Source organism: Nicotiana tomentosiformis, chromosome 8 (genome assembly GCF_000390325.3).
Source record: "Nicotiana tomentosiformis chromosome 8, ASM39032v3, whole genome shotgun sequence".
Taxonomy (NCBI): Eukaryota; Viridiplantae; Streptophyta; class Magnoliopsida; order Solanales; family Solanaceae; genus Nicotiana; species Nicotiana tomentosiformis.
Genome location: NC_090819.1, coordinates 61,708,523 through 61,730,809, shown reverse-complemented (window position 1 = coordinate 61,730,809; position 22,287 = coordinate 61,708,523). Strand labels below are relative to the sequence as shown.

The window sequence follows — 22,287 nt, the reverse complement described above, 5'->3', positions numbered from 1 at the left end:
ACAAAACTACGCTTATATATTTAGCTTTTACTTACTTTGTAGTTGTGGAAAGTTGATCGTTATTATATTTAATCCAAAAATATGACATTATTGCAATCTGAGCATTTGAACTTTTTTGTCTCTCACTGCGAACTCAAGTTTTATAATAAAATTTTATGCACTTTTTGACATGTAAATATTTTTTCCAAAAAATATATTAAAAAGCTCAATGGTTGAAGCACACCTAAATTTAGATAGGTTGATTTCGTATCTCAAACATCCATTATCCTCCTTGTGCATGGAGTTGGTTCCTGCACAATGTCCAAAACTCCAAACGATACTGATTAAATAAAATTAGTTTTGATTTTTTTATCCACCATGCAAAAAAAATAAAATAAAGAATAAAAGACAAAAATAGGAGACAGTAGTATCCATTGGTCTACATAATTGGAAGCAATAGTAGAGTTTGGTTCAAAGTCAATCAAGAAGTGGCACTTCGTTGATACCACATACCAACAGGACAGAGTTGCCAATAATTTCATACAATGATATTATTCAGAATCCCTTTTTAAAACATGGAAATTATGTGAATTCGAAAGCTGCAAAATGAGCTCCAAATAAGGGAAAAAGATATGTCCAATGAAAAGCAATAAGAGTACTATGTTTTAATGGATGTAATATCTTAATTATAGCATGACTCCACAGAGTAGAAAATAAATAAGTATTGGGTCTTTTTGTTTACATACAAATGTAGTTAAATTGTTTATCTCAATGAATTGATTGCATCAAAAATTAAAAGGCTTTTACTTAAATTCTAAAATTTGAATAAGACAAACATTTGATAATATAGAGCCAGGTGAACTGTTGAGGCAGCATAGTAGCTCCCCCATTTAATCTTTAACTCCACTAGGAAAAAGCTTTTTATTTTTATTTGTGTCCTTTGATTCCCGCTAAAGGAAAAGTTGGAATAAGGAGAAAAAGGCAAGGAAAAGTGCTAAGAGGAAATATATTTTGCCACTTTTACTTTTGATTTTCTTTCTACGTTAAACTATATCCAAAAGTAATATAGAAGTACTATAGTAATATAAGGAATTAAATCCATTTTCATTATGGAAGTGCAATATCACTGTATTTTTAAAAGGTTCTATATAACTTCTTTATATATATATATATATGGTTTTCTAAGAAAAATATTCTTAATTTCGATAGAACAGAAATATAATCTTCAAAACTAAGGAATTATGAAAATATTATCATGAAACAGTACTATTGTTTTTCAATTATAGATAATTGGAGCAAGTCAATGATGAGAAGTTAGCAAAGATAGATACTCATCATAAAAATCAAGGATTTAACAATTATCACATCAAAGGAGGCAATTCTGGTTGAAAAAGTTAAAGGGAAATAAAAAGGAGGCTCGCTTGAGCTATCAAAAGGAAAAAGGAAAAAACAAAGATTAAATCCTCTTTTAATACCTTTAGGCAATACAAATTTAAATTAATATAGGCTCCAAAGCGGATACCGAATACCATACGAAAAAAAAAAAAAAAACCGGCATCACAACATATTGTGACATTCTCTATTCTCACCACCATGTCATTTTATCAATCTGCAAAGAATTTGAGATCACACGTGTTTTTATGAAAAGAAAAATGTTAAACCCAACAAAAACCCACCCACCTTCTTATATAAAAGGCAACACTGAGCACTTCTAGTGAGAGAAAAATGGAACACATACTATAAATATAGAAAGAGAAAAAAAGAGTGATTACAAAGAAGGGAAAAAAGAGAAGTAGGAGTAGTGGGTGGTTGTCTGCTGAGAAAAAAAAGAGAGGAAAAGAAAAGGAAGTCCCTTTCAGTATTAGTCCTCTCTTCTGAGGAAAAAAAAAACAAAAAAACCCTAGCTTTTGCATTGTTAAAACATCTCGTGGGGTTGTCATAAACAAATAAAGTACCTGTAACTCTTCAAAATATGCATTCTTGTTTAGGTATTTCGCATACCCAGATCTGAAAAAGATTACCTTTTGCTCTCATTATTGGTAGTTTTATGATAAAAATGAGTTCTTTAGAGAAAAACTGAAGTGAGTTTTTTTTTTCTTTAATGTATTGCATTTTCTGACTTTGTTTTAGGAATTTGAGGATTTTGGGGATTTGGAGGAGCTCATTTTCCAAGAAAGTTGCGGACTTTGTTTTGTGGGTGCTTTGATTGGGGTTTGGCGTGTCGCATCTTCTTGGGATTTGAATCGAATTCGTTGATTTGAGAGGTTTCTGAAAGCTAAGCGTATGATTCTTTTTTGCACTACTCTTTGGTGGTGAAGTTGAAAGAGTAAAGTTTCAAGTGATTTCTGTTGGATCCCAAGTGTTAGTACATTGTGTTTTCTGCTTATAACAGTTATTATTTGTGCAATGTTGTGAGAAGTTTGAGCACTCAGAAGACATATTCTTGTCTCGGGTGAACATTTTCTTGCTTGTTGGGGAAATGATCTAAATTAAGTAGGTGATTACTTGGAGCAAAGGGGCTCTATTGGTGGAAAAACTGGGTTACTTTTTATTTGCTTCTGCTAATTAACATCCAACATTTGCACTGGAGTGGCTAGGAGTTCCTGGAGCTGTCACCATGTCTTCCTTAAGTAGGGAACTGGTTTTTTTGATCCTCCAGTTTTTGGATGAGGAAAAGTTCAAAGAGGCAGTTCATAAGTAAGTTTCCATTCTGTACGCCTTCTATCGTTAATATTCAAATACCTCTATAATCTTGCGAATGAAAAGTGATTATATGACTGGTCTTTCCATTTTCTAGTTCTTTTCGATTTAGACCCTATGAATTATGTAGTCAACTGATCGCCTTGAGTCAGATGTGGATTTGTGCTGTTTACAGAATTTTCAGTTTAATGGTGAAATATTAGGAATGTTTATTTTAGGTTATTTGTTTTTACATTCTCTCATTTCCTCATTTAGCTAGAGTCTAGACAGCCAGTTAGATGACATAACTTTTACTTAGTACCAAGAGGTTGTAATGTTAGTTCTCTTGTTTTTTGTAAAGTTCCATTTTACCATGAGATTGCATGAATATTAACTTTAGGTTGGAGCAAGAATCTGGTTTCTTCTTCAATATGAAATACTTTGAGGATCAAGTGCAAGCTGGTGAATGGGATGAAGTTGAGCGATACCTAAGTGGGTTCACAAAGGTTGAGGACAACCGCTATTCAATGAAGATCTTCTTTGAAATACGAAAGCAAAAGTATCTTGAAGCTCTTGACAAGTGAGTTCAAATGTCATTCACCATTATTTACTTGATAAAAAAATGTCATTCACCATTAAATTGATTAAAAAGTTTCATCTGCACCTCTGATCATTTGGGTGGTTTTGGAAACGTATTTGTCAGGAATGATCGAGTAAAAGCAGTTGAGATTCTTGTGAAGGACCTTAAGGTTTTTGCTTCTTTTAATGAAGATCTTTTCAAAGAGATCACCCAGTTACTGACTCTCGACAATTTTAGGTATTATATTTTGACATTTGAAGTGTGCTCTCTTCTTTTGTTGATGATTGGTTGAAAAATCTTTTGTTGTGTCCCTAGGCAGAACGAGCAGCTTTCCAAATATGGTGATACAAAGTCGGCAAGAAATATTATGCTGGTAGAACTAAAAAAGCTTATAGAGGCAAATCCTTTGTTCCGTGACAAGTTAACTTTTCCTTCTTTCAAAGCTTCACGACTGCGGACATTGATTAATCAGAGGTGCTATGCTAATGTGAACTTTATGTCTTTCATTTTATCCGCTGAGGTTCTCCATCTTGGGATATTTATATGCTTCTTATATTTCTTATTCGTATGTGAGAGATCTTTGGAATGATCTTTTGTACCATCAATCCTTTTAAAATTACCTCAAATAGAAGGCGCCAATTAAGTTAGTTTCAACCCCTAGCTGAGCTGATACAAATTAAAATGCAGAAATTAAAGAAACAAGGATAAAAAGGATAGAAATTGAGACTAGACCCAAATAAGGTGCAATGTCAAACAATTGATATAATCGATCACCCAACAATAGCAAGACTTATAGTACCTAATCTATAGGATATACCTTCAAATGGAAGGATTTCCACTCGAAAACACACCTTGAAAAGTTGTCATCAACAATGGGAAACCACCATTGCAATCTCACAGAGAGAACTCAATAATCATCAATGTAGTCTAACCCTAAAATGAGAACTTAAGGACTATTTATAGTTTTATACTAGGGTGGGTTTTTGGCTAACATGACCCAAATACCCCTAAGTTAACCTAAGGAACTTAAGTGTAGTCACTATTTACAAAGGATGACCAAATACAAATATAGCCGACACTTTCAAATGTAGTCTTCAATTGTTGGTCAAATTGCACATGTAGCCGCCCATTACGAAAGTAGCCTCCAATCGGAAATCCAAAGTGATTGGTGGCTATCTTGATTCGTATCATGAGCAATGACATGGTGGGTCCATGATTCCGCCACTACTAATCATAATTGCTTGTTGCTGTTAGCTGTTGATATCTATAGAAGGGGATGACATCCCCTTCTGTGTTAATCTGATTTTCTTGTTAAGACTACATTATTATTATTATTATTATTATTATTGTTTTTATTTTTCTTCTTAAGTAACCTCTTTCCCAATCATAGATATTATTAAGACTACATTATTAAGTTTTTTGTGATTTGAATTTCAGTCTTAACTGGCAGCATCAGCTATGCAAGAATCCACGTCCAAACCCTGATATTAAAACACTATTTACTGATCATACTTGTGCTTCTAGCAATGGAACTCGGCCTCCCCCCCCTGTAAATGCACCGCTTGGTGGACCAGTTCCAAAACCTGGGGCATTTCCTCCTCTTGGAGTTCACAGTGTGAGTGGAGATTAAACATGTTATTATCTTAATAACAGAACTTCTTACTTTTCTGCTAACCATTTTTTTAATATTACACATGGTGTCTCAGTTGTTTTAGTTTTCTTAATGCAGCCATTCCAACCAGTTGTTTCTCCTTCACCAAGTGCCATTGCAGGGTGGATGTCAAGTGCAAATCCTAATATACCTCATCCTGCTGTTGCTCCAGGTCCCCCTGGACTTGTGCAGGCTCCTGGCGCTGGTCTGTTATATTGTTATTGGTTTGGTGGAAATTGTGGTTGCTTTTCCAGAAAGTTACTATTTTCTTAACTAAAATTGTCTATTGTAATGTCGTCAGCTGCCTTTCTAAAACATCCAAGAACTACGCCAGGGGGTCCTGGAATGGACTATCAAATGGCCGATTCAGAGCATTTGATGAAACGAATGCGTGCTGGTCAATCTGATGAGGTGAGTTTGAAGCGAGGCAGAAGTAGAAAGTTCGCGAGATTACCTTACCTGAGTTATTAAATGACCTCCTTTTAACTGATTAACAAGGCAAGCAAACACAACCTTTTGTTATTTTCCAGGTATCCTTTTCTGGTTCAACTCATCCTCCCCATATGTATTCACCGGATGACCTTCCCAAAACTGTTGTGCGGAATCTTAGCCAAGGATCCAATGTTATGAGCATGGATTTCCATCCACAACAACAGACGGTTCTTCTAGGTTGATTCTGAATGATCCCTTTATAGATTATAGTTAGTATGGGAAGGGTTACTTATCACTGTTGGATGTTTATGTGCATATTCCTGTTAAAGAATGTGATTTATCATTAAGTACTTTGTAGATGAGATCATGAGATCCATGGTTGGGAGGGGGCGTTGTGTGGTCTCGAATTTCTATTGATCCTAATTTCCATTTTTTCCTGTATCTCCATGTAGTCGGAACCAATGTTGGTGACATTAGCATTTGGGAAGTTGGATCTCGAGAACGGTTAGTGCATAAGACCTTCAAGGTTTGGGATATATCTGCATGCTCAATGCCATTCCAGGTGGGTATTTCATGCAGTTTCTGAATTCCAATATGCTTATTTGATCCCCAATTAGTGGAATTATTTTGCTTTCTAATCCATCATAATTTACTTCGAATCCCGTCCCCTAAAGTGAGATATCAAACTAATTCAGAATTACTGTATATTATTTGGTTCGGCATGTCATCTTTCAGTGAACTACTTTACTTTACTTATTAACAATATTTTTTTAACATAAATCTAAATACGCCTCAATAAACAACTCCAAATACTCTTTCTTATTTTTCCGATTATTAGTAGGATTCATTTTATCGGGGATTTATTCTTTGGGTTGTGAGATTCACTTTTTGCATCCCAAATTGACATGCTTTGGTTGCTTATCATTCAGACAGCTTTAGTCAAAGATACCACTATATCAGTCAATCGATGTGTATGGGGCCCAGATGGTTCTATACTTGGTAAGGTGGACTTTAATTGGTTCATCTTTTCTTTTGTGATAAATTTTTGTAGCTTTAGGAACTCAACTGTACTCATTATTCTGTCATTTTTGCTTTCTGTAGGAGTTGCTTTTTCCAAGCACATTATTCAAATATATACATACAGCCCAGCAGGAGAATTGAGACAGCATCTAGAAGTAAGCCGTGCGAGACGCTGTCTCTTTGCACTCACATCCTCACATCAATAATTACATAACTCATCAAGTCTTCATTATTCTTCCGTGTTATAGATTGATGCTCATGCTGGTGGCGTTAATGATATTGCTTTTGCCCATCCTAATAAGCAACTCTGCATAGTAACGTGCGGGGATGACAAAACAATCAAGGTTTGCTCCTTGACATGATAACATATTATTGGTTTTATGATTTCCTTTATAAAATAAAGAAAATAATTGGTACTATTATAATTCCAAAATTCTGTAGGATTCTTTTCTTCATTATTTGCTTTCTTATAACAGGTCTGGGATGCAGTAGGTGGTCGTAGACAATATATGTTTGAGGGGCATGAAGCTCCTGTATATTCTGTCTGCCCTCACTATAAAGAGAATATCCAGGTAAACCGATTGCATTGTGTGGTTAATTTTCACAATATTGACTCTCAGGCTGCTAAATGACTTTCATTGGGTTTCTTAAAATGAGAGTCAAGGTGGTCTTATCTTATAATTTTATGATTTTTCTGTTCGATAAAGAAGACTATTATCTGAAATTTATATTTGCAGTTTATTTTCTCTACGGCCATTGATGGTAAAATAAAAGCCTGGCTGTACGATTGCATGGGATCAAGAGTAGATTATGATGCCCCCGGTCTTTGGTGCACAACAATGGCATATAGTGCTGATGGAACGAGGTTGGTCCAAAAGCCAGTACAGTTTGATCCTTGTTTAGTAAGTGACCTTATTTGTTTCAAACAAGTAAGGAAGCTTTTACTATTTTTATGCAATGCATGTAATCTTGCCTCATCTATTTCTTCGATAAGATCTTATCCTTGTGATGCAATGTTTGGTAATACATTTTATTTCTCCATCGTTATGCCAAGCTAAAGTACCATAATGATTCTAGAATCTACCACTTCTTTAACTTCAAATTTGGTATAACCCCATTATTTTATTGTTGCCAAATTTTCTCACTATTCCTGTTCTTTTTTGTGTTATATTTCTGCACTTTCTTTTTGTCTCTTGTACTTGTCCTCTGCATTACTTTTGAGTTTTGACAAGTAACATATTTTTATTCCACCAAAACCACATCAAGGAAGTGCAGACTAGTATAGCTTCCAGAAACTCGGGTTTCCTTTATAAATTTAGGCAAAAAGAGTTCAAGCAGGTTGTCTTTATTCATCATCATTCATCTGTGGAATCAAGGATATGTTTGAAGTATTGGAAGACTTCAATCTTTCTGTTTTAGCTTGATAAATTTGAATTTTTTCCTCCATGAAATTTCCTCAGCTTTGACGATTTCCTGGAGCTCCTCTTCCCACCTTAATTTGGACACAGCTTCTCATCAGATAGCACCCTGCATTATTGATTTTCTGTAGGTTTGTAGTTTATATTCAAAAGGTGCAATGGTAAAAGATTAAGCGCCATAGTGAATGAGTTAAAGGTGCTTATTGAAGGTAGAAAAATTGGATTGGAAAGAGGCCTATGGATTTATTATCAATGCTCTAAAAGACTAAAACAAGACTAACTTGTTTGCATTTGATGTATTCATAGTCATTCTTAACTTTTCCCATTTTCTTTCAGACTTTTCTCGTGTGGCACAAGTAAAGAAGGTGAATCCCACCTTGTAGAGTGGAATGAGAGTGAAGGAGCAATCAAGAGGACATACGCTGGCTTTAGAAAGCGTTCATTAGGTGTTGTGCAGTTTGACACAACAAAGAATCGTTTCTTAGCTGCTGGTGATGAGTTCCAGATAAAGTTTTGGGATATGGATAATAACAACATGCTTACATCTACTGATGGCGATGGTGGATTGCCTGTTAGTATTGCTATTTTTTGAATTCATTTGTTTGATAGAGGACATATTATTGAAACTGAGAATTTGTGAACTCCAATTTTCTTTTCAGGCCAGTCCTAGACTAAGATTCAATAAGGAAGGCTCGTTGCTGGCTCTCACGACGAGTGATAATGGAATCAAGGTTCTGGCAAACACTGATGGACAGCGAATGCTGAGGATGCTGGAGAGCAGGGCATTTGAGGGTTCTCGTGCGCTTTCTGAAGTCAATGTTAAGGTAGTATTTCTCCCCATTTGGGCAGTTATGGTTTCTTACTATACAAGGCCCTTAACCAATTTTAGTTGTCATATTCATACCACTGAATATAATGGTCATCTTTAATCTTGATGCACACTGCAGCCTCCAATTGCTGGTTCCTTAGGTCCAATTCCTAATATTTCTGGCTCTGCACCTCCAATCATAGAACGTAGTGATAGAACTCAGCAATCAATGTCCATCGGCAATCTGGTATTTTCATTTGCCATGGTTCTCCCCCTCCCCTCTTTATGACAGGAAAGTTCATGGTGCTTCCTGATCTTTTGTCATTTGAAGTATGATTCTATGATATTTGACTTATCATGCTTGTCACATCAATAGGCCACTATGGAAAGCAGCAGAGTTCCTGACGTGAAACCTAGAATTGCAGAAAGTATGGACAAGATTAAAAGCTGGAAGGTCTCTGACATTGCTGACTCATCTCAGCTTAAAACGCTAAAGTTGCCAGACTCTCTGTCAGCCAGCAAGGTTGTTATAAAACTTCATCTGCATTTTTAATTTCATTGGTTGTGGTAGTTTTTCCTTTGAAGGCTAGATTTGGTGGCCTTTTATCATAACCTTTCCTTGTTGAATTGAGTTGTGACAACCTCATATAAAAGGTTAATAGTTAGACAGATATATTATTTACTCAATTATATCTCGAATAGGTCCTCTCATGTGCCAATTCTTTTTCATGGCCAAGCACGCATAAACTCTTTTTTGACGAATGGTGACGGAGAGACTTTAACCGAGTCTGCTTGCTCTAATACCGTTGAATTGTTTGACGACCCCATTAATAGCTTAAGCTGTTAGATGGGCCATTCTTTATTTACTCAATTAGATTTCAACAACTCATAATTGTTCCTGGCCACTAGTTGTTGAATCTCCTACTGCATGTTTAGGTCTTTCTTGATGGTATATGAATTATTGCTATTAGTATTGTTGAGGCACATGCTTCTTCGATTGACGGTCTTCGTCAGCAACCTAAAGACATTTGAATTGTAACGATGGCAGGTGCTGCGGCTACTCTATACAAATTCTGGGCTTGCTGTGCTGGCACTGGGCTCCAATGCCATTCATAAGCTCTGGAAATGGCAGAGAAATGAGCGAAATCCATCTGGAAAGGTTAAATTGGAGTATCAATATGGCTCGCCTCAAATTTTCGCTAAGTTCCTGTTGTCAGCAAATACTGACTGGTTTGCTTTCCTTATTTCTTTCTTTCAGTCCTCTGCGTCAATTGCCCCACAACTATGGCAGCCGACAAATGGAGCACTCATGTCTAACGATGTCGGTGACGCAAAATCAGCTGAAGATGCAGCAGCATGTATTGCTTTATCTAAAAATGATTCTTATGTCATGTCTGCTTCTGGTGGGAAGGTCTCCTTGTTTAACATGATGACTTTTAAGGTTTGTTGACCCTCTCTTGGAAAAGGAGTGGAAGATCTAGTTTAGTTCTTGAATGAAAATTTGTCAACTTTTTTTTTCTTATTATGTACAAAATTGATTTTTCCTTTCTTTTCCAGAATTAATTTTGATGATGATAAGTTGGTTTATCTGAACTGACACATGAACTCTGGTTAGGTGATGACAACTTTCATGCCGCCACCTCCTGCAGCCACCTATTTGGCATTTCATCCTCAAGATAACAATGTTATCGCTGTAGGAATGGAGGACTCCACTATCCAGATATACAATGTTAGGGTTGATGAGGTACTTACTTTTGTCTTTTTTTTTTTTTTTTTTTTTGTGTTTGGTCCTAGGTTGCATATCTCATTTCGAAGCGACAGTGTTGCGTATTTAAATTCTCACCGTTTGTTCTGATACTGAAACTTATTTTTGTTATTGTTTTTCATTTATTTACTGGTTATTGTATTGCTTTTCATCTATTTTCTGGTTCTTATGATGCTGTCATTATTTCTATGGTTTTCTTTCTATCGGAAATAGCCTCTCTGCTCCCTCGGGGTAGGGGTAAGATCTGTGTAGACACTACCCTCCCCAGACCCCACTTGTGGGATTTTACGTTGTTGTTCTCTTTCTCCTCCCCCTTTTTACAATGGTTATTACCTATGTGTGGTGGGAGTATCCTCATACATGTTTGTCTTTAAATATGCCAGCTAACAACTCCGAGTTTACATTGGACTTCATTGTTTTAGTAAAGTTTTAGATAAATAATTGGAAGAATGAGTTCTTATGCTATGTTTGGTTTTGGGTTGTAAAGAGGAGGGATTACCGGAGTGGGGGTAAATGTCGAGGGATAAGGTTTCACTCGTTTGTGAAGGAAGTAAAAATGGAGGTGTTGGTTGCCCTCCACGTTAGCATTATCAATTCATTAAAACTGGATGGAGCTTGAAAGTATAATATCCTTACTGATCTTTTATTCATAGACAATTGGATTAATTGTTAATAGTTCACAGTAACCACCCTTGGTTTTTCTCCTTTACCCTCAAAATAAACATACTTTTAAGGTCAGCAATATATAGATGCCATCAATATCAAAGCAAGAGTGTTATTTCATTATATTTCTCTCAAGCGCTATGCTTATCAACTTCGTTTTCTGTTTTCCTTATTCCTGCATGTCCTTTAGAATTTTCTAGTAATGGATCTTTTCTGTTTGCTTCTTTATGGTTTCAATGTGAAATAATGTTGCACCCTTTTGGTTATCTGATCCTGTCATAGGTCAAAACCAAGCTCAAGGGTCACCAGAAACGGATCACAGGCCTTGCATTTTCACAGAGTTTGAATGTACTGGTATCTTCAGGTGCAGATGCACAGGCAAGTTGGTGGTTTTTCTCCTCTTAGATTAATTTTACCTTCTCGTGTTCATTTCCTTTTTGAGGCACAGCACTGCTGGTATGCACTTATGCACGAGTCTTAGTTGCTATTCCTTTAGGCTGGGCAATGGGGCTTCTATCGCAACCTTACAATCTTGATGCTATAGTAGTAATGCTGTATAATTTCAATGACATGCTAATAGCATGATGTTTGGTGCTTGTTCTGTGATGCAGCTATGTATCTGGAGTGTTGATGGCTGGGAAAAGAAAAAAGCAAGGCCTATCCAAGTGCCGCCAGGTCACCAAGGTCCCTTAGTTGGAGAAACTAGAGTCCAATTCCATAATGACCAATCTCATATACTAGTAGTTCATGAAAGCCAAATTGGAATCTATGATACCCAACTTGAATGTCTGCGTGCAGTAAGGCTTCACATTAATTTATTGTACTTTGTTTTTAAATACACAGAGTTTGTAATGATTGCTTAGAAATCAGGTGTTTTATTTTGACTTAATTCCCTTTTCAGAGTCCAATTCCATAATGACCCAATTTGTTTCTAAATGTGCATAGAGTTTGGGAATGGTTATTTTATATATTGGTGGTTCTTGTTTGTTTAGAGTAAGTTTCCTGTGTTACAAAGCTTAGCTGTATTTCAAGAGTATGATCGAAAACAAATCATTAAGCACTTTTTTTTTGAGAAAGATAACAGTAAATAATCATTAAGCACTTAGGATCTATTAAGCAATGCTAACCAGAGTTGCTGTGGACTAAGTGCAGTTATCTTTGTTCTTTGTTCCCCTTGTAGATAGGCATCGTTAATTCATTTGCTGTGTTGACATTTTTGCTTTTCCTAGTTTCTATTTTCCGTTCTTGCTTTACATACTTTGCAGTAAGCTGCATATATATTGCTTGACATGGCTCAACAAACGAGAACTTTCATGTTGCATATTTTATTATGAACACTATATATTCATTATCATGTACTCCAGAGTTTGACGCTCGAGTTCCCTACTTTTCCTATTTCCTGGTTCAAATATACATGATTTGAGCATTAATTGGTTGCAGTGGCATCCAAGAGATTCACTCAGTGCTCCTATTTCAAGTGCTATATACTCATGTGATGGCCTGCTGGTCTTTACTGGATTCTGCGATGGTGCAATTGGAATATATGATGCAGACAGTCTCAGACTTCGATGTAGAATTGCACCCTCAGCTTACATATCTTCTTCAGTTAGCAGGTATTTCAGGTTGTTTTGTTAAATTCATTGTTTCCAGGCAATACATAAGAATCCCTAGGTCATGGGTTCCAAATCAAGCTGCATTTTGAAGCAATTAAAGCGAACCCAAAGCCATTAGACAGCCACTCTCTCCTCTGCCAAAATAGCTCCAGCACCTTCCTTAGGTGCTTCAGTGGATTGATCTGAGGAAATTTGAGAGTGTGCAAGTAGGTCATTGGAATTTGCTAAATCGGAAGGAGGAAAAATTCAAAAGAACTGCTTAGTCACCTAGTCCAGCTGTAACCCCGCCCAGAGATCCTGAGATAAAATTTTACTCAAGATAGGTCCAAACTTAACAAACCCCTCCCCTAAAAACCAAAAGAACAAAGGAGTTCAGGAGAAGCGGGAAGAGGAGACCAACAGATACGTTAGTCCGGGGACAGTTCCTATGGCGAGATTTTATCAAACATGGCACACAGCCCTTGAATAGTATTATTCCAAGCGTTCACCTCTATCTTTACATTGAATATATGATACTACAAGATGCCTAAATGCTGATGCCAGATCTTAATTGATCTCTTGGAAACTTGGCTTTGTTTGGACGCCAGCTTAGTCGCTTGAAAATATATTTCTCAAGAAAATTACAGTAGGGGACTGTAAAGGAAAATGATTTTCTTGCATGTCTTTGTTCAAAAGGAAAATAATCATTTTCCTCGTAAATTTTTGCACTTTCTAGAGGACAATTTTGAGGAAGAGAAACTCGCTGGAAAGTTCTTGACTGAATGCACAATACGCCGCAGAACAGTAGTTTGTTAAAACAAAGTGAGCTCTTGGATTTCAGCTTATATTTGGTAAAGAGGGCACGACGCTCTCTCTAGGTACAACAACAACAACCCAGTAAAATCCCACAAGTGGGGTTTGGGGAGTGTAGTGTGTACGCATACCTTACCCCTACTCTAGAGGAGTGGAGAGGCTGTTTCTGATAGACCCTCGGCTCAAGAAGATGAAAAGAGACAGTGAAGCAGTAACATCAAGAGACGCCAAAAAGATAACACTAGCAATTTTATAACTAGAAAATAGAAAGAAAAGCAATAACAATAAGCAGTAGCAATGGTACAGTACTACAGACACAATGGAGTAATATGAACACAACAAGAACCACTAGCAGCCTAAGACAAAACCCTATCAGACTAGCCTCCTACCACTTAACTTACAACCCTAATGAAGTAATATGGACACAACTGGAGCCACTAGCAACCTAAGACAAAACACTATCAGACTAGCCTCCTACCACCTAACCTAACCTACAACCCTAATGCTCGACCTCCACAACTTCCTATCAAGAGCCATGTCCTCGGAAATCTGAAGTAGCACCATGTCCTGCTTGATCACCTCTCTCCCCAATACTTCTTAGGCCGCCCTCTACCTTTTCTCATACCCGTCAAGCCCAGCTGTTCACACCTCCTTATTGGGGCATCCAGGCTTCTCCTTCGCACGTGCTCGAACCATCTAAGCCTAGCTTCCCGCATCTTGTCACCTGGATATGAGAATTGTTGACTGGTCAACACTCTGCACCATACAACATGTCCGGTCTAACCACCGCTCTATAGAACTTACCTTTAAGTTTTGGAGGTACCTTCCTGTCACACAAGGCGCCGGACGCTAGCCTCCATTTCATCCATCCCACCCCTATACGGTACGTGACATCCTCGTCAATCTCCCCATCCTCCTGGATAACCGACTCCAGGTACTTGAAGCTCCCTTTCTTATGTCCGTTTTTCCCGACACGTCGCTGAACTTGCACTCCAGTATTCTGTCTTAGTCCTGCTCTCTCTAGGTGGTGACTTGTAATAATGACATGCTCGTTACTTATCTGAATTTATAGGTTATATTTTGGAACTGTGGCCAACTAATCTGAATTTCACGTTGTTTTAGCAGCGGCGGTGGCACTGCATTTCCTGTGGTGATAGCAGCACATCCATCTGATTCCAACCAATTTGCTCTTGGTATGAGTGATGGCACAGTGCATGTGATTGAGCCATCAGATGCAGAGCCCAAATGGGGCAGTTCACCTCCTCAAGATAATGGATCTATGCCTTCTATTCCCTCAAGTTCTGCATTGAATTGTCAGCCATCAGAAACCCCTTCAAGGTGATAGGTAATTGGTGTTAGAGAGATTATGGTGCTCCCACGGTTCTTTTAGATCCTAATATTGTAAAGTTTTAACATAGCTTATTCTTTTCTATCTCTTTCGACTATAGACGTCATTGTACATTTTTTTATCAGCTGCATTTGTAGCCAGGCCATTATTTTTGTGTCTCAAATGTTTCATTGATTTCTTCCATCTTGTTTCCACTGCGAAGTTCTGAATTATCATATGACATGATAACTTAACTTGCTTTATATTTGCAGTTATGATTCTTGCTTTCCTTTTTAAGAATTTTTACCTTTTGACATTGACGATGTAAAAACAACTTTTTTAACGATTAGGTCTCCTTAATGATAACTACATGTAACCGTGAGCAAAGTTAAAATGCCTTGCTGTTCAGTAGACACATGATTGATTATTGGAATGAAGTTACATATTGAATACTCTAATGCTAGCCTATCATATCTCTCAGTCCTGAATTTTCTTCACTTTTACAAGGATTGGTGTAGCCTGTTTTTAGACACGAAAACATTCTTTAATTCGTTCTCTTTTCATTTTAGAATATGAAAACTACTACATGCCCTTTTCTATTTTTCTCATCAATCTTAGAGGCAACAACTATCTCCTCCCCAACTACTATAAGATTCAATCTCTTTCCAGATTAGTGGTAAAATATACGAGGGTTTACTTCCAATTTGTGCTACCACATACTCCATTATGCTCGCAAAATCAATCTAACATTATCAATTAATAGAAGAAACTTACTCGCACTCGATATTGTACATAATGTGTCTTCGAATATACTGTTGTCATTGGACATAGTAAATCTATCAAATTGTCACATCAATTTATCACTTAATTATGATTAATAATCATGGTTTGATCTTAACATCAAATGCGGGGGTAAATTAACCCCAATTAACTACCTCTAACCAGTGTTTTAAAAGGCGCGGGCGTAAGGCGAGACGTTTTACATATGCCTCAGCGAGGCGTAATCCTCGAGGCACGGGGTGTAAGCCCCATAGGTATTTAATTTATAATATTTTATAAAATAATATAATTACAGTAAATATTTATAAACAGAAAAAATTGCATAAAAATTGAAGAAAATTATAAATATGTGAAATATATATATAGATGTGCTCCATCCCCACAAAAAAATAGTCAAAACAATCTATTATACGCTACTTATAAGCACAAGTAACTTGAGTCGAAAAGAATAATTTTTTCTACATGAAAGAACAAAAAGGATGACTAACCTGCAATTTGAACTTTAAACTAGCTGCTATGAAGGAGAACGTAGTTCTCTTTGTATTTGTAAAAAATAATAATTGAATATTCGTTGCTTTTGGGAGATATTAGCAGACTAGCAGACAAAATAAAGAATTGGGAAAGACCATGAATTAGGGCTTCAATCAATAAAAAAGGTCTTGACTTTTAAATTTAATACATTTCAGTTCCTTTTTAAAACTTTTGAGTAATTACCAAGCTGACTTTAGAGAATTTAGGTATTATATGAAGGACTTATTCAATAAATTTTGTTTTAATTTGAAAAAGTCTCTGGGGCTTACGCCTCACTAAAAAAACGCATCTCAAACGCCCGGGCGTATGCTCCGGACGTCCGGGTGTACGCCCCGAATTGCTGGGCGTACGCCTCTTGAGACTTTAGCCCCACACCATCGCCTAAGGGCGTTTTTGGTGCGCCTCGCCCCATGGCTCGCCCTGACAATGCCTTTTAAAAGTGTGCATACAACTAGAGAACGTCAAGATATACACAAGTGATACAGTTTCGTGGTATGCACGTAAAGGTTTTAATAAATCATTTCTAATCAAAGAAATTACCATACACAATTCAACAAACAGATACTCTAGGTACTCATTTGTTAAATTCCCGTAATATATATCCAAATAAAAGGTGCATAGATCTTTTGAACAAATTAACATAGATAAATTTGACAGCCATGGTTGAACAAGTTGTACAATAAACTAGGTCTTCCAAATGGTACCGCTTGTTGATTTGGCAAATGGTACCACTAGGGGGTTCAAAATATTTTGAATAAATAAATAGTCATGATCCAATCCGCCTAAAATTTACTCTGCACCATGATATAACTAAGTCAGTAGACAATAAAATTGCGTCACGAACAATCGTATTATTTGATTTTAAGTAATATGAGTGTTATAATATTTTTCGGTTTTGATTATTTTCTTGACGCAATTTTATTGTCCACAAATTCTGGCACGCCCAGTGGGACAATCTCTACCTCTCATCTCAACTTTTCGATCATCAAAGTTCAAGAACATCGAAATGATTCAAAGAAGATTAACTCCAAATTGACATCATCAGAGGCTGCTAATTTCAAGTTTTACACTGAAGTGGAAAACATCCTCGATGTTACCTTTGGAAGCTTTGGGCCAGTTACAAGAGGCAAAACAAACTTTCTACGACAACAAACACTCTAAGTGTCGTCCACATCAACCCCGTTTTTTGGATCTTTATCCTCAAAAGGAGCAAGATCCTCTACGAAAGCACCCGAAGGAGGAAGAATTGTTGCTGAAAAGATTAAGAAAACTCTAGCTCTGCTTAACCTCTTCGGATCCAAGAACTCTGCTGTGAAGGAAGATGATGATACTTCAAGTAATGGATCCTCCCTACTTACACAACATAGCATGATCCAATCAAGGATCAATCTATGTGACAATTCATGCTACTCTCCGCCATCCACAACAATCATGCAATCAATGGTGACAAACGCTTCATCTATAGAGGAGCAGTTGGAAAACTTGACAGAAATAATTGCTCGCTTGACCAAGTGCATACAAAATCAAGATGTTAGAATTGAAAAGTTGACGGATAGAGTAGGAATCTTGATGGAAGAAGAGTCCAGCCATGCACCTAGCAAGCTCCCAAAAGTTTTAGAGAGTGATCCTCCCCCAAGACAAGTAGCATCCGCTAAGGCTATCCCTGCCTCATCTGTAGGGATGATTCAAATCGATCAACTGAAGGAATTCATTAAAGGGACTATCAAAAATAAATATGAAGTTGCTTCCAAATCCTCCCTTACATACGCAAAGCCGTACACTGCAAGGATCGATATGTTGAAGATGCCTGCTGCCTTTCAACCTCCAAAATTCCAACAATTTGATGGAAAAGGAAATCCAAAGCAAAATGTGATGCACTTTGTTGAGACATGCAACAATGCTGGGACTTATGGAGATTACCTCGTCAAGCAGTTTATATACTCGATAAAATAAAATGCTTTTGACTGGTATACAGACCTCGAGGCCGGATCTATTGATAGCTGGGATCAACTAGAGCAAGAGTTCCTCAATCGCTTTTATAGCATGAGACGTACTGTGAGTATGATAGAGCTTATAAATACTCGTCAACGAAAGAGTGAACCAATTATCGACTTTATCAATGTTGGAGGAATGCAAGCCTCAACTGCAAAGACATGCTTAGTGAAGCTTCTGCCATAGAGATGTGCATCCAAGGCATGCATTGAGGACTACGCAACATCTTGCAAGGTATCAAGCCTAACACATTTGAAGAACTTGAGACTCGTGCCCATGACATGGAGTTGGGCATGGTCTCTGCTAGAAATGAAAGGTTGCCCATCTATTAGCCTCACAAAGGGAGAAGTCAGGAAATAGAGCAAGTTCGTACCCAAGTGTCACCACCCAAACCGATGGGCCGCGACGGGTACCCGGTACCTTACTCAACCGAGTACCAATGTAAAGTATCTTTCGTATCATACTATCATAGTTAATTGAGCCGGAGAGACTGTCGTGAGATAAGTAGAATAAAACATGAGGAAATACTTATTATAGGGTGACCCAACTTGATATATCGACCTATACATATGACGTACTGGCCTATAAGAGCATACCAATATCCGTATACATGATATCTGTCTACAAGCCTCTAAGAGTACATAAATAGCATAAAGGCCGGGACAGAGCCCCGCCATACCAAACAATACATATTCAAATCATACTGACTAAATAGGCAACTCCGGAGCAAGTGGAGTGCACAAACACCTTCTACTGAGCTGATAGCCTACTAGGAGAACTCTCAACCTGTCTATCGGGACCTGCGGGCATGAAACACAGCATCCCCATGCAAAAAGGACGTCAGTACAAATAATGTACCGAGTATGTAAGGAATGAAAATCAGTAAATCATAGACATGAGAGAAACATGGAGTAAAAGACTTGACATGTAAGTCCGAATAGCTCTGTGAATCGTTTAATATTATAATGTCATGCATATGCGTATAAATATCATACCATGCATAGGTATATGCGTTCATAACATCATCAAGCCTCTGAGGGCATCCTATCATATCATCTCAGCCACTGTGGGCAAATCATCAACGTATACCAACTGATCAGGTCGTGGTACGTATATAATATCATAACCTCTTCCCATATCCCATATACATATAATATATACGTATATAACGCCTTCTGATCATGGGTCAATGTACATGTATAAATGCATGAAATGCATAAGAAATACGTTAATAAGATTTCTCGAATATAATAAAATCAATATGCCTTTCGGACAAACTTTATCAAATACATATTTTTCTGAGACACATGAACAGAGGATATAATAATAATTCACATGGGGAATCAAGAATTTAGACATCCCTAGTATTTCTATGAATAGAGTCATTTATGAAAGTTGCGTATTTGCTCGTTTTGTTTGTATCGTACGGATCATGCCAAAAGGAAAGGAGGGATAGTCTTAACATACCTTAAATCTGTTGAGTACTTAATACCTTCCAAGAAATTCTTCAAACAACTCAATTCAATCTATCATATCATAAGGAGATCCAAAATCAGTGCTGAGTAAAGGCTAAGTCCTACACTTAAACTAGTAGCTCATTTACGTAAATTTGGGCAGCATCTCCCCTGTAACTAGGCCCTCCTCCAATACCATATACCGACAGCAACAAGAGCACAACAATAACAACATGTAATCGTCATTTTCCAACCTTATATCCATCACAATATACCACAAAACAGCCCACACACCCTAATCACTTCATACATAAACGACAACCAAAGTAGTGCCAAACAACTTAAAACAATGTAATGACGAATGACCACCCCACCATTCCGCCATTATGTGGTATTTATACATACAATTTGTCCTCCAAAAATCCATTAAACAGTAGAAAAATATACAGCCCAAAGTCAACACAAAACAGCCCACAAAACAGTCCACAAAATAGTCCACTACAAGTCAAATAACTCGAATTTACGGCTTCTGATCACCGTCCCGTGAGTTCTAACTATTAAAAAATGAATTTATCAACATTCCTTGATATTTAAGAACTTAAATACAGAAATTAGGAATTTTATTAACTATTAAATACATTCCAAAACTCAAACTACAAAGAAAAAGAGATGTGATATAGCGATACTTACGTTGTAGGGATCGTTTTAATGTTATTGCTTCTTGATTTCGTGCCTGGGATGATAATATTCTTTGAAACACTATTAGAGAGCTCAAATACAGGTTCTATGGTCGGGTTCTATGTGAAAATGATGAGAGAGACGAGTTAAGACATAGTTATCAACGTTTGAAAAGTCAAAAGGTGCTAGCTTGGCACCCTCTCATTCGCCCATCTTCAGACGCTTATGTCTTTTTATCCGGACGTCGTATGAAAGAACGGTTAAGTGAGTTGGAAATTACATTCCAAGAACTATAATTTGGTATATAATATGTCCCATAAAACCTCATATAGCACATGAAATATATTTCTCAAAAAGCTCTATTACAGGGCAAATCCTTAGTCGGTTTTTTCGCAACTTTAATTCGATTTTTTCCAAACTTCATATTTTCTATCCAAAAATCATATATAGTCATATTATGACTTTAAAGTCATTTAAATCATGATTAACAAGTCTTCATTATGCCACCTTGGGACTCACAGGGTGTAACAATCTTCCCCCCTAGAAACATTCGTCCTCGAATGTTAAACTCCCAGAAATCTATAGACATTTTGGCGGAGTTTCCTATGTAACGGTACTACTACCAACTTGTCACACAGAAAACCCAATAATACAAAGACACACTGGTCCATAATCATCAATAACACCAATGGCCTCACACGACCAATAACAATAACTTACATAAGAATCAAGTACCATATACGTACCTAAAGGTTGTGATGTCTCAGTCTGATCCTCCTCCGGAAGTGGAAACAAGTGAGGATACCTAGTCTTCATTTCCTCTTCAACTGCCCGAGTCATATCTTCCACATTATTGTTAATCCTAAGTACTTTAACCGAAGCTACATCCTTAGTTCTTAATCTCTGAACTTGTTTATCTAGTATAGAAATAAGAGCTTCCTCATATGATAGTTGCTCTGTAACCTGAACATCGTCAACCAGAATGAATTTAGAGGGATCTGCAATACACCTACGGAGCATAGACACATGAAATACTAGATGTACAGACTCCAATTTGGAAGGCAAGTCTAACTCATATGCTACTTGGCCTACTCTGCGTATAATCTTATAAGGTACAATGTACCGAGGGCTAAGCTTTCCTTTCTTACTGAATCTCATAACGCAGTTCATCGGTGATACCTTTAGGAATACCCAGTCATCTACATGAAACTCCAAGTCTCATCGTTGATTATTTGCATAGGACTTCTGACGACTCTGTGCTGCTAATAGCCTTTCCCTTATAATCTTAATCTTCTCAACTGCCTGTTGTACTAACTCTGGTCCTACTAACTTAGTTTTCCCAATCTCGAACCATCCTATATGTGACCTATATTTCCGTTTGTAAAGAGCTTCGTATGGAGCCATCTGAATGTTGGAATGATAACTATTATTATATGCAAAATCAATAAGTGGAAGATGATTATCCCAGCTACCCCTAAAGTCCATCACACAAGCCCGTAACATATCCTCCAGTGTCTGAATAGTAAGTTCAGCCTGACTGTCTGTCTGGGGATGAAATGCTGTACTAAAACTTATCCGAGTCCCCAATCCTTTTTGAAAGGACCTCCAGAAATTAACTATAAACTGAGCACCTATATCTGAGATAATAGATATAGGGCCACCATGAATTCGTACTATCTCCCTAATGTAAAGCCTTGCATAATCCTCTGCTGAGTAAGTAGTCCCGATAGACAAAAAATGGGCTGCTTTTGTAAGTCTATCGACAATCCCGTTTAGCATCGAACTTACGTTGGGTACGAGGTAAGCCTATGATGAAATCCATATTAATCACTTCCCATTTCCAAGTCGGAATCTCTATAGCCTATAATAATCCAGTGGGTTTCTGATGCTCAATCTTAACCTGTTGACAATTTGGGCACTAAGCACCAAACTCTGCTATATCCTTCTTCATTTCGTCCCACCAGTATATTCCCCTGATACCATGATACATCGTCATCGCTCCTGGATAAATAGAATAACGAGAATAGTGAGCTTCTCCCATAACCTGCTGGCGCAACCCTGCCACATTAGAACATATAATCGACCTCGATATCTGAGGACTCCATCTCCTGTAATTTCAAATGGT

At 37.2% G+C, this 22,287-nt stretch overlaps 2 protein-coding genes across 6 annotated transcripts; one reads left to right on the top strand and one right to left on the bottom strand.

The window, feature by feature from the left end:
- The first annotated feature begins 1,707 nt into the window (after positions 1-1,707).
- Positions 1,708-14,990, top strand: LOC104093350 (protein TOPLESS-RELATED PROTEIN 2-like). Of its 5 annotated transcripts, none has more exons than XM_009599080.4 (26): positions 1,709-1,967; positions 2,110-2,676; positions 3,059-3,238; positions 3,362-3,475; positions 3,554-3,712; positions 4,676-4,853; positions 4,968-5,094; positions 5,191-5,300; positions 5,420-5,558; positions 5,774-5,883; positions 6,251-6,320; positions 6,423-6,496; positions 6,590-6,685; positions 6,818-6,913; positions 7,079-7,206; positions 8,096-8,330; positions 8,419-8,583; positions 8,707-8,814; positions 8,944-9,090; positions 9,616-9,726; positions 9,826-10,008; positions 10,183-10,311; positions 11,278-11,373; positions 11,607-11,792; positions 12,436-12,608; positions 14,526-14,990. In XM_009599080.4, the coding sequence occupies exons 2-26, from the start codon at positions 2,597-2,599 to the stop codon at positions 14,740-14,742; spliced, it is 3,411 nt and encodes a 1,136-aa protein (XP_009597375.1). In that variant the 5' UTR covers positions 1,709-1,967; positions 2,110-2,596; the 3' UTR covers positions 14,743-14,990. The 5 variants fall into 5 exon arrangements, with proteins under 5 accessions (XP_009597371.1, XP_009597375.1, XP_009597374.1 ...); XM_009599079.4 differs by having other exon boundaries at positions 14,523-14,990; XM_009599076.4 differs by having other exon boundaries at positions 1,708-1,967; positions 6,251-6,496; positions 14,523-14,990.
- A 3,132-nt stretch (positions 14,991-18,122) lies between these two features.
- On the bottom strand, positions 18,123-21,941 carry LOC138897564 (uncharacterized). Its single transcript, XM_070183546.1, has 3 exons — positions 21,478-21,941; positions 20,909-21,171; positions 18,123-18,181 (listed from the first exon to the last, which is right to left on the bottom strand). The coding sequence occupies exons 1-3, from the start codon at positions 21,939-21,941 to the stop codon at positions 18,123-18,125; spliced, it is 786 nt and encodes a 261-aa protein (XP_070039647.1).
- Positions 21,942-22,287: the final 346 nt, after the last annotated feature.

Coding starts and splice junctions, on each gene's coding strand:
- LOC138897564 (XM_070183546.1), bottom strand. CDS start 21,941: ATGCTAAACGGGATTGTCGATAGACTTACAAAAGCAGCCCATTTTTTG. Junction 21,172..21,477: donor ACTAAGTTAGTAGGACCAGA/GTTAGTACAACA, acceptor TATGCTCCGTAG/GTGTATTGCAGATCCCTCTA. Junction 18,182..20,908: donor TGAGACATCACAACCTTTAG/GTACGTATATGG, acceptor ATGTCTTTGCAG/TTGAGGCTTGCATTCCTCCA.
- LOC104093350 (XM_009599076.4), top strand. CDS start 2,597: ATGTCTTCCTTAAGTAGGGAACTGGTTTTTTTGATCCTCCAGTTTTTG. Junction 4,854..4,967: donor CTCCTCTTGGAGTTCACAGT/GTGAGTGGAGAT, acceptor TTCTTAATGCAG/CCATTCCAACCAGTTGTTTC. Junction 8,331..8,418: donor ATGGCGATGGTGGATTGCCT/GTTAGTATTGCT, acceptor TTTTCTTTTCAG/GCCAGTCCTAGACTAAGATT.